Source organism: Mixophyes fleayi, chromosome 7 (genome assembly GCF_038048845.1).
Source record: "Mixophyes fleayi isolate aMixFle1 chromosome 7, aMixFle1.hap1, whole genome shotgun sequence".
Classification (NCBI taxonomy): domain Eukaryota; kingdom Metazoa; phylum Chordata; class Amphibia; order Anura; family Limnodynastidae; genus Mixophyes; species Mixophyes fleayi.
In genome coordinates, this window is record NC_134408.1 from 38,707,415 (window position 1) to 38,719,961 (window position 12,547).

At 39.7% G+C, this 12,547-nt stretch overlaps 1 protein-coding gene across 1 annotated transcript in view; it reads left to right on the forward strand.

The window, feature by feature from the left end:
• Positions 1 to 12,547, forward strand: part of DNAH3 (dynein axonemal heavy chain 3) — a 245,542-nt gene that overhangs the window by 30,075 nt on the left and 202,920 nt on the right. The window contains 1 exon segment of the mRNA XM_075179716.1: positions 6,741 to 6,930. Coding sequence (XP_075035817.1) covers positions 6,741 to 6,930 — 190 coding nt within the window.

A 12,547-nucleotide genomic window follows, 5' to 3' on the forward strand; every position in this document is an offset into this window, starting at 1 on the left:
TTGTTAGGCGCCACAAGATTTCTGCAGCGCCGTACACAGTACAAACAGTAGACTATACAGGGTGAAACAGTACTGAACAGTAATCAAAAAATACCAATACTTCAGAAACTCCAAGCAGGCTAATGCAGTAAAGACGGAGCAGAAGAACAGGTATGGAGACATGAGGGAAGAGGGCCCTGCTCATCCTAAGGGAGGGTAAACAAAAATCAGGCACAAAGGGGAGCCAGTTGAAGCATGGGGGAGAGAAAAGGGGGGCCGAGAGGAGAGAGGGGAGAACAAGAGGAGGAGATGAGGGGGTTAAGTGGATGGTTGGTAGGCTTTGAGGAACAGGTGAGTTTTAAGTGCCTGTTTGAAGAAGCACAGATTAGGAGAGAGACGGATGGAGCGAGGGAGGTCGTTCCAGTGAAGGGGGGCTGCACAGGAGAAGTCTTGGATTCTGGAATGGGAAGAGGTGATCAGAGTGGAGGAGAGGCGACGGTCATTGGCCGCGCGCAGGGAGCGGGTAGGAGTGTGACTGGAGAGGAGGTTAGATATATAGGGAGCAGTAGAGTGGGAGAGAGCCTTGTAAGTGATGGTAAGGAGGTTGAAAAGGATTCTGTAGGGGAAGGGAAGCCAGTGTAAGGCAAGGCAGAGAGGGGAAGCAGAGGAGGAGTGGTGTGAAAGGAAGATGAGTCTTGCAGCCGCATTGAGTATAGAGCGGAGGGGGGCGAGTTGGGAGTGGGTGAGGTCGGTAAGCAGGAGGTTGCAATAATAATCGAGGCAGGAGATGATTGCATGGATGATAGTTTTTATGGCATCCTGAGAGAGGAAGGACCGGATGTGGGCAATGTTGCATAGTTGGAAGCGACAGGCTTGGGGTTGGGCCTTTTGCTTCCAACTATGATCAGTGATCCATTGGTCAGTACCATGACCATTGTGCTTTTATAGACTGTTTTCAAATTAGCTGGCCCATTGACAGAGATCTTAAATTCATATGGCCTGATTCATTAAGGAAAGTTAAGCAAAAAATTGAGTAAGTTTTCTTACTCAAGTTTCCTGGACAAAACCATGTTGCAATGCAAGGGGTGCAAATTAGTTTATTACTTACTTGCTTAACTTTCCTTAATGAATCAGGCCCATAGTGAATTTGAACTAATCAATGAAATCACATGTGATCTTCCAGCACCAATCATGCGTGTTTTTAAAATCCCATTTTAGAATTTGATTACATTATATTTCTGAAGAGCATACTGACCATGTTTACAAATGTTAAGATGGGTGATTTTTATGAGCAGTAAAGGCAAATACATGTAACCAATCCACTGCCAGACAGGTGCTTAGATTTTCTACTCATAGTTTTCTTAAGCGAGAGGAAGGTGACCTGAATCTAATTAGTCCTTTTGATGTTGCCCAGGCAAGTTCTGTTTCTGAATGTACAAATCCTTTAATATATATAAGGAGAAGGTTCATATACACAGTTACTATAGTTGCACCACTAAGGGTGGATGAAGTACCTCTGCTCTCTTTATAACTATGAGCCTTTGTCTACTGCCTCAGCTTTCATTTTATTATCGGCCAGTGGGATAGGTGCACCATACAACCACTGTCTATATTGACAAACAAGAAGAGAGCACTACATTGCATCCTAAATGATAACATTTGAACAATAAATGTGCAGCTTTACTGCATTTACAGAATATAACTTCAAATTCAGAAGTTCTTCTTACAAGAATCAACTTTATATAATCAACAGGTCCTCACCAGAGATGAATCTGCATGATTATAACTGTTCTTGACTAGAAGAGAATTTACATAATGATGGCAGCTCTTTACTTGAGTAAATTCAGTACACAGCACAATTAGGCCAACGTGAGTTACTGATTCAGCAACATTTCTATGCAGTAAATAACTTCCTTGATCATCATGCATACCAAACAGTTGCTGGAATCCATATCCCATGCAAGTAGTATAGGGTGCACTGTATAGCAATGATCACTAACCTGCAGGTGATGGTGCATAAAATTGCTCACCATGATGTTTGAGGATGGAGGAATCCCATGAGTCACGTGCATCACAGGGCCACATAGCAAAATTTGGGTAGGTACCTGGTGATGCTTATGTCGCCTCCTGGGTCCTATAGGGTTTCGCCTGCTGGGCCAATAGAACAGGAACCTCTTCTCAACATGTGCGGTACGGCACACATGCCGATCAGAAGAGGCCGCTGCTTTGTTCTTTTGAGAGCAAAGTGGGGGCCTCAGGGGGACTAGGGGCCTTGGACTGACATTGCTGGTTGGGTCCACCTCACTTCCAAATTCTGTCTGTAGCCATCATATCTCCTGCACCCCTTAATGATATGCCCCCAAGTTATACACATTGAACCACTTTAATGATGCATTTTTGAAAAAAAAAAAATATATATACTGGCAACAACTTTATTAATTATTATATTTTATTTAAAATAAAACCCTCATTTCACTAACATGTATGTTTACATAAACATAATGGGCCTCATATACAGTTAGAAGCAAATCTAGATAAAGGGTGCAATTTTGTGCTTAGAAAGCCTTGTTGCAGTCGGTGCTAATGTAGTTTTTTATTTGCATGCAGAAAAAATACTGCCTACTATTGCTTATAGCATACAAATACTGGGCAGCTTTATTTTTATGCTGAGATTTAGAGTTGAGTTAGGTTGACCCACCCCTCCAAACTCTAAATCTGACTGCACATTTTATTTTTAACCCCACTTCGGTGAATTATTATTTTGCCAAGGTACAAGATTGTACCTCCTAACTGAATTTACTCCTAATTTTCAATGAGGGCCGATATACTTAACTTGTAGCCAGAGCCTTAACAAGAAATGTTGGCGCCTGGTGCAAGAGGGAAATGTGACACCCTCAAGTATAACCAAATCTAAAATTTTAATTCCCTTTGGCCCCCTTCACGTTTGCACCCCAGGCGGCCACCCCTCTTGCACTGCTCTAGTTACCGCCCTGTTTGTAGCCAACTGTAATGTAATTAAAAAGAAAATTCAATCAGGATTAGACCCCAGTTGCTGATAACCTCTACCTCTGGCACCAAGTAGAACAATACCAAGACAACACAGGTTTAAAATGATAAAAGTTCATTCTTTAATTTGAATAGCAGGTCATCTCCAATACTCCTTTCATATTATAGAATATATCTGTGATTATTCCTGAAGTATAATTAAATCACAATACATAGATAATAACATGATATTTTCCATGAAGTCGAAGTATATAAATATGTTTATGCACAGTTCATTTTCTATGCTCATAATTTAAATAACATCAATATTTGGATTTCATGTAATGAACAGCATATAGGAAAGACAAGTTCATGCTGGTCAATACATAAGTCGTTCATTTTGATTGAACTTTTATGCTGGATAAGTGTAGTGCTATGATGTCTCAGCTCTTCCGTCTTCTATATCCACACAGTGGTTTTCATTATCTTTATCCCTACCCTCTGACTGTATCAGTGGCAGGGTCAGATTAAAGCTATGTTTATTTTGCTCCCCTATTCTCTGTCGGTGCCCCGATAGAGCCATTTGTAAATTAATAATAGCTCTGTTACTGTTTGTATCCATATATTGCATTCATCCTATGAGTGTATCACCATACTTACCAACTTTTTTAAGTTGGTGTCCGGGAGACTCTCTGTAGCAGGTGGGCGTGCGGGGGGCGGGGCGCCGAAATCGTGTTATTTTGGCCCCGCGACGTAATGACGCAAATCGCGTCATTTGACAGCGGGGGGCGGGGCTAAACGCCACGATTCTCGCGGCGTTTGGGATCTAATTCTGCCCACTTCACTAGGAAGTGGGGCACTTCCTAGTGAAGTGGGCAGAATTCGGGAGATTGCCACACTCGCCCGGGAGTCCGGGAGACTATCGCAAAATGCGGGAGTCTCCCGGACATTCCGGGAGAGTTGGCAAGTATGTGTATCACTATTGAAGCTTTCAAATCTGTATATGTCATCTTTTGATGCTTCAGTATAGAATCCAGTCAGCTATAATGTTGGTTAAGTTTGTGCTTAGATAATCTTGTGGTCCCATCTACAATTGGTCTTTTCAGAACTTGCTTCACTGTTTCTCTGATTTAGGTATAGTCTCTGATAATTTGTCTATTCTACCCCTCGCAGTCTAAAATACTGCATTCTAACCCTAATAATAGTAGACTGAATATCTGGGTAGTTACATCATATTGAACATAAACATTTATGGGATATAAGTAGTAAGTTTTTAGCATACATACCAATGTGCGTTCTGGTGTTAAATGCTTTGTCAAACTTTTTTGCCTTGACAATACATTTGTAAGCACAACGCCTATTGGCGGGTACGCTTAGTTTATGCTACCTTTATGCGTGGAATTTATTTGTTCACTATGGTGTTGCATTCAACAAACTGCTTTTGATTCACACACACTTTACATATCACATGATTTTAACAATATTATGCTGGTCTTTTAATGACCCAAGAGGATTGGTTATTAATGTATTATTATTATTTTTAAATGTAAATTATAAAAGTTTGATGTTAATTAATAAAATAAGAATATGAATTGATATGATTATTGCCCTACATAAAATATGTCCTAGAGCAACTTTAAGGGGGAACTCAATTGGGCGCATTACTGTAAAAAGTTACGTGGCCTGCGCACTATTACCGACATTGCGGTAGTATTGCGCATATTTACCGTTACTGCGGTAATTTCAAATCTAGCTCCCTGAGCCGCGAACAGAAAGCAGGGTTAAAATTACCATATTAACGGTAATAGATTTAGCGCTGCCTTACTCGCGGCAGAATTGAATTGCCCCCTGAATTTCAGTGTACAAATAAAGCTATCAAGTATTTGTGTGCTACATGAAAAAGCAGCCAGTATTTTCCTTATGTGCAAAATAATAAGCTAATTTGCACCCCTTGCATTGTAACATGGTTTGTCCCGGAGATTTACTCCTCTTTTTTGCTTTGTTCTCCTTAATGACTCAGGTCCTGTATGTTTATGTGATTCTACCTAGGAATCCTCACTTTTCTACATATTTATATTTAGGGGTAAATGTATCAAGCTGAGAGTTTTCCGGCGGGTTTGAAAAGTGGAGATGTTGCCTATAGCAACCAATCAGATTCTAGCTATCATTTTGTAGAATGTACTAAATAAAAGATAGCTAGAATCTGATTGGTTTTTCAAACCCGCCGAAAAACTCTCAGCTTGATACATTTACCCCTTAGTCTCTTCTGAACTGAAAGAACAATATGTGATTAAAGCGGGGCACATATCAAGTCAGAATTTGTCGTCTTTAACAAGCGTCTAAAAATGAAAAATTACAGAGCATAAAAGCTGGCGATGAGCTAGACATCAATCATATGTGCATATCTTAGATATACATATCTTATAAGTTCTGCGAAATTACAGGAGCTTTTACATGTAGTTTGTGGAAGTTAAATGTGGTCTTATTAGGGAGCTGAGGAACAGGCGGTCATTCCGTTCTTTTTTCGTTGATACAATCTCCTCATCCATAAAGTCCAATGACATCATTTTTTAAATACAGTAGTATTTGGTCTATGAGCACATAATATAGTATAATAATATGTAGATCTCTTCACATAAATACTTGGACAGCACTCCATTCTAGGGACTGTATTCTCACAATTTAATTTTGACTTGCATATATTCTGTGACCTTATCATGCCCCCAATTACATCATCATGCATAAACATTAACATTTAAATTGCTATATCTCATGTTTGTTACTGGACGCACCACACGGAATTCAGGGTAAACGTAAAGTGAATAGTTGTTTATCATCAATACAGATTATTTATTAAATGTTTATGAGCGCAACACTTAGGAGTATATTTACTAAACTGCTGTTTGGAAAAAATGGAGATGTTGCCAATAGCAACCAATCAGATTCTAGCTGTCATTTTGTAGAATGCATTACATAAATGATAACTAAAATCTAATTGGTTGCTATAGGCAACATCTCCACTTTTTCAAACCCGCAGTTTAGTAAATATACCCCTTAGAGGTTTTTTAAAATAAACAAATCAATCAATCTGTATTAAATCTATAAGACAATCTATATTAAAGACCGTTTGGTACTTGTACTAAGTTTAGAACAGATACCATGACTTCAGAAAGTAGCATGACGGCTTTTGTGTAGAAGTTCATGGGGGGGCAAAACATAGTCTTTGCTCACCCAACAGAAATCATGGGGGGGGGGGCAACTGCCCCCTCTTCCCCCCGGTTTCTACACCCCTATATAGATAAATGTTGATGATGATGAATTGTATTAATGGTGAGACCTGTTAGTACACTTAATAGCACCAGCATAGAAATCAGGCAAATTACTGTAACAAAAATATTTTGTATATTATTACACCCTTAATACTTACATTACACAGTTACAAAAGGGAAAAAAAAATAGAACGTTAGATTCTCTTTATTACATTTGATGAGATTCCTGCTCATTCCCATCATTTAATATCTGTACATTGCAAATACCCACTCTGAACTGAGAAAATAATGCTGCTTGCTGAGCCATATGTATTGATCCCAGAATATAAACCAATTTATAAATACTCCTGGGCAGCATTATTCACGTATTACATGCATTCTTATCTAGGGTTAACAAGGTGCAAGCTCACAGCTGATATGACAGAACTATGCTTCCATTCTCCCCATATTCACACTGACTTTCTTCTGATGTTAATTGCTAAATAACAACTCTGGTAACTGTTTCAGAGGTACTTTTACTACATACACCACGGGATTCAGATAGAAATGCTGGCTCCCCAGAAGAAGGAACAGATGGATGCAATCTTATCAAGTGTGCCTAGCCAACTTGTGAAAAATCCAGCTCTGGAGAAATTGCTTGAAAAAATAAAGGGAGAGATTGAATATGATTACTACACAAGCCTCAGGAAAAGTATTGGTAAGAATTAATTCTTCATCTGTTGTTATCTTGCAGCACGGAGGTAGAATGCCAGGCTAGAGATAAATCATTGTGTGCACACAGTCACAACACCTTTTGATGGATGCAGTTTTTAATCTTTGTGCTGTTTAATAGTAGTGTCTAGACAAGGCCAAGGAAATGTTTAGCTCACCCTTGTTATTGTTACATTGAAGTAATTTTAGTACATCTGCTATAAGATACAGTAACTGAAGTATAAATAAGAATACCTGGATAGCACTCTACCAAGCCCCGTTTCTTCGAGGCAGCAATGCTAACCACTGTATCACTATGTATCCCACCATAGGTTAAAAAGAGACATATGTCAGTTAGTTCGTTAGCTGTCCATTCCTAGAAGTGTTTTACTATTTGTGTCCCCTTTTTCCCCCCAGATTTCATGACATGGGCCCCAGGCATTTAAGATATTCTCCATTGAAGTGGAGTTTTAACAGCTGATTCTCTTGCCACCGAATTCCCCATTTTTAACCCACTGTGGTCTCTAATGTGTAGAGAGCGCTGACCAATCAGTGCTCTGGATACATGTGCCATTATAGCTGGGTTTTCAAAATCATCTGTTCTCAGCTTTTTGCAAATCTTTGCAAACTGAAATTAAGAAATAGGACACAGAATATTAAATTCTCAAGGAAAATAAAAATGAATAACATTCAAGTCAATAAACTGTCTGAAGTCCTTACAGACTCTTTAGTTTAAACTGCAAGAACTACACACCATTATATGGTATCAGTTTGTTTCTTCTAAATGGAAATCAAATATCAGTTGGATTTTAAGGGGCATATTCAATTGTTCCGAATCCCAGCGGCATTAAAACTATTACCGTTATTACGCATACTTGCCAACTCTCCCGGAATGTCCGGGAGACTCCCGCATTTTGCGAGAGTCTCCCGGACTCCTGGGCGAGTGTGGCAATCTCCCGAATTCTGCCCACTTCACTAGGAAGTGCCCCACTTCATAGTAAAGTGGGCAGAATTAGATCCCAAATGCCGCGATTCCCGCCCCCCCGCTGTCAAATGATGCGGGTGCGTCATGATGTAACAGGGGGTGGGGCCAAAAATGACGCGATTTTGGCCGTCACGCCCCCCTCACGCCCCCCTCCACTGGCTGGCTCCCAGAAGGGAGCTGAAGAAAGTCGGCAAGTATGTTATTACAGTAATAGTAAGCTGGATTTCAGCTCACGGCCCAGGAAGCTGCGAGCTGAAATCCAGCGAGAAAAGTACCGTAATAACGGTAATAGTGCGCCAAGCGCAAGATTTTTGCCGTTTCCGCCAACAATTGAATATGCCCCTAAATGTAAAATACTAAAAGATCATGATAACAGTGCATAAATCTGCCTACATAATATATGCAAATACTTTAACTTTTCCTTTCATCATTGTGAGAGGGTTTGTTTTTGTGTTGTATGTCTTATTTTGAACCTTGAAGCTGACTCTCCTTATGCCTTACAAAGTCTAGTGCCACAACTGTATTATTATTATTATTATTATTATTATTATCATTTGCAAGGCGCCAGTGTGCTCCTCAGTGCCATACAATAGGGAAACAGTACATACATATAACAGGGACATACAAGGCAGACAAAATGGATGCAGGCATGAACACAAAGGATACGGAGGGCCCTGCTCATAAGAGAGCTTACATTCTAAGTGGAAGAGGATACAGCTGAGAACAAGAGGAAGGGCTATATATATATATATATATATATATATATATATACATAGAAGATCTCTATCCAACACACGCAAGATCCGACAATTTCTTGGAAATGACAGTTTGCCTCATTTTCAGATCAGAATTTAGCTAAGTCGACTCAGTATTATTATTATTATCGTAGATTTGTACGGTGCCACAGTGTTCCGCATCGCCATACAGTAGGGGAAACAGTACATACATAAAACAGGGACATACAAGGTAGACAAAATAAATGCAGACATGAAAACAAAGGGTTTGGGGAGCACTGCTCATTAGAGAGCTTACATTGTAAGTGGAAGAGGGCACATCTGAAACAAGAGGAGCGAATGTGGCTCAGAGTAGAGATTGGGCTAGTTGTGAGGGTGTATTAGTGTGAATAGTGTTATCGAGGAAAAAAGTCACCCCTAGAAAAGAGGTTTTCAGAGAGTGCCTGACCATTTGGAAGTCTGGATATCCTGTTTGGGCGTGGTAGGTAATCCCATAAGTGGGGACCAGCATGGGAGAAGTGTTGTTGGTGGGAGTGAGAGATGGTTACCAGGCAAGGGGCAGGTCAGAGGTAGATCTAAGAGGGCAAAAGGGAGAGTATTTTGATATGGGATTATTTTGATATGAGATTTGAAGGGTGGTATTGTTGAGGCTGAGTAATTTGAATTGGATTCTGAAGGACACAGGAGCCAGAGTAGAACTTTGCGAAGTGGTGCAGATCTGGAGCGGTGTGAAAGAAAGCTCGATCTTCAAGTGGCATTTGGGAGGAATTGAAGTGGGAATATGTCAGATAGCAGGAGGTTGCAGTTGTCGAGACCGGAGATGATGAGAGAATGGATAAGTGTTTTGGTAGCATGTTGGGTAAGAAAAGGGCATATTTTTCATGTTTTGAGGTGGAAATGACAGGACTGGAAGACAGTCTGGATGTGAGGGATAAAGCAGAGTACGGAGACAAGTGTGACACCAAGGCAGTGAGCTTGTGAAATTGTGGTGTTAGTGAGGGAGATTTGAGGGGAGGTGGTGACTCTGGCAGGAGGGAAGATGTTAAGTTCTGTTTTGGACATGTATAAAACAATATATGTGCAGTCTACTGTTAGGGTGGCAAGGGAGATTGATGAAGATAGGTGACACATCAACAAGGAATGATGGTGTTTTCTAGTTCCTCAAATAGAACCATTTGTGACCCTCTTAAACACACACCTTTACCTGAACTTAATAACCCTATCTACAGGGAGGAGATGGCTGTCAGACATGGTGATCTGACCCATCCCACCTATTAAAACATATAGAACGGGGTGTATGCAGTGTATTTGCCACCTGATTTGATTAGCCACTTTTCTATGAAGTATTTACTACAACTGCTACTTGATTGTATAGAAGCTGGCAAACTTTTATTATCTTGGTAGAAAGATTCCAGCACAGCATTAATGTTTAGATAGCAGATTTCACTTAATCTGTTAGATTTAGACTTGGATAGCTTATGTCTCTTTAGCTTCTTCTTTATATACTACATGTCGGTAGTTTTATTACATCACAGGGACACAGGATGAATTCCTTTTGATGGGTGTAGCAGGCAGAAGGATACACACATTAATTAATTGTGTTTATCTGCTGGTTCCAAATGAATATTCAGCCGCTACTCATTCCCCCTGGACAGCCCTGACAAATTGAGGCTGACAATTCAAATTCTGATTGATAATTCAATTACCAGATTACTAGGCTGATTAATTGCTAGACATGTAATTTATCTGCAGATGATGCAGTTTTTTTTTATCAGAAATTAAGAAATGGCATGAAAGATATTAATATCTCAAGAACTATGAAAATGAACATTCAACTCAATAAAGTAACTGACCTCTTTACAGATATTCAGATTTAAACTGGAAAAACAAGGTGACCAAATGAGACGCCCATTTATCACATCAGGAAATTAAATAGTGTCCAGGTTTGAAATGACAAACAGTAAATGGAATGAGGTTACGGCGTGTGATAGCTATTAGTGTACAGCATTTATAAATGTGTCCTTTTGTTATGGTTGAAATGATGATGTAGATATTAACTGTCTTTCGGTGGATTTCTTAGACACATGACACTACGATATAGATGTGTGGCGTTCTCAAGATTTACATGGGAACTTCACACAATTTATTTACTTATTTCATATCTCCTGCTCATTTTGCTAGTAAAAAGCATTGTGAAAGATAGTGTTGCATTCAAATGAGGAAGAGCCTTATCGTAGAAATCCCCAAACCTGTCATCCCACAGACTTGACAGGTGGTCTGAATGTTACACCATTGGTACTTCTATCCATTTAAACTGAATAAGTGTTTTTCTTTTCTTCTCCATTTGCGGTTGTAACCTCCCGTGTCAGTCTTATGTACTTGATGATAAGCAACGCAAAAAAAAATGCAAATCACTTGGTACAATTTTCTATTTAGCTCTTAGGTTACACTTTACCTCTAAATAGCAGTCGCCTGATGTATGGGCAGCATGGTGGCTAAGTTGTTAGCACTTCTGCCTTACAGCACTGGGGTCATGAGTTCAATTCCCAACCATGGCCTTATCTGTGAGAAGTTTGTATGTTCTCCCCATGTTTGCGTGGGTTTCCTCCAGGTGCTCCGGTTTCCTCCCACACTCCAAAAACATACTGGTAGGTTAATTGGCTGCTAACAAAATTGACCCTAGTCTGTGTGTGTGTGTGTGTGTGTGTGTGTTAGGGAATTTAGACTGTAAGCCCCAATGGGGTAGGGACTGATGTGAGTACAGCGCTGCGGAATTAGTGCCGCTATATAAATAAATGGTGATGATGATGTTTCCTTTCCGACGAGTGTTACACTTATCAATGTGCTGTGCATGTACCAGGGATTTACTGTCAGATAGGTCTTGGACCCATGGCTTTACCACATACATATAACCTCCGTGAATGCAAATGTCAATTGTTTTGTTACTCATTAGATCTTTTTTACAAAACCCTACCAAAAATGAACGATATAAAAATAATGCAGATTTAATACCCTGCAGCTACTTTGATGCAAAATTGAATATATATTTTTATTATTATTTTTTTTTCCCACTTATTCTTTTATTTTGTGGTGATTTATTAGTGTCTACATTTCTGCAGGTTTGCTGTGGATACCTGTAGCTGTTATAACTCATTGTTTCTTTTCTAATTGTTGTTTATAGTTACTATTGAATAGTAAGTGGTGGCTAAGTGGTTAGCACTTCTGCCTCACAGCACTGGGGTCATGAGTTCAATTCCCGACCATGGCCTTATCTGTGTGGAGTTTGTATGTTCTCCCCGTGTTTGCGTGGGTTTCCTCCGGGTTCTCTGTTTTCCTCCCACACTCCATAAACATACTAGTAGGTGAATTGGCTGCTATCAAATTGACCATAGTCTGTCTGTCTCTGTCTGTCTGAGTGTGTATGTTAGGAAATTTAGACTGTAAGCTCCAATGGGGCAGGGACTGATGTGAGTGAGTTCTCTGTACAGCGCTGCGGAATTAGTGGCGCTATATAAATGATGATGATGATGATGATGATGATTTAATATATATTTATATAAGATAAGAAGATAAATTCCACTGCGACATACATGTCACCTATCACTCTTTCATTAGAACACTTGACCAGGCTTTAACAGAACTATGCTAGCAGCAACACATGATTCATTTATACAATCAATGCAACATATCAAAATATTTTTTAGGCTAAGTGCCACTTTTGTGACAAAAAAAAGCTAAAAACATGAAGCACAGGGATTAGCCTAAATCTCAAATGACATATATGCTATGGAAGGTAGATAGAAATGAATAGAGCACAGGGAAATGCTATCACCTTAAGATCATCTAAGAGTGAGAAAAGGCAGGAGTAATGATAGAAATAAGCAACTGCGCCCTCAATGTGGGAG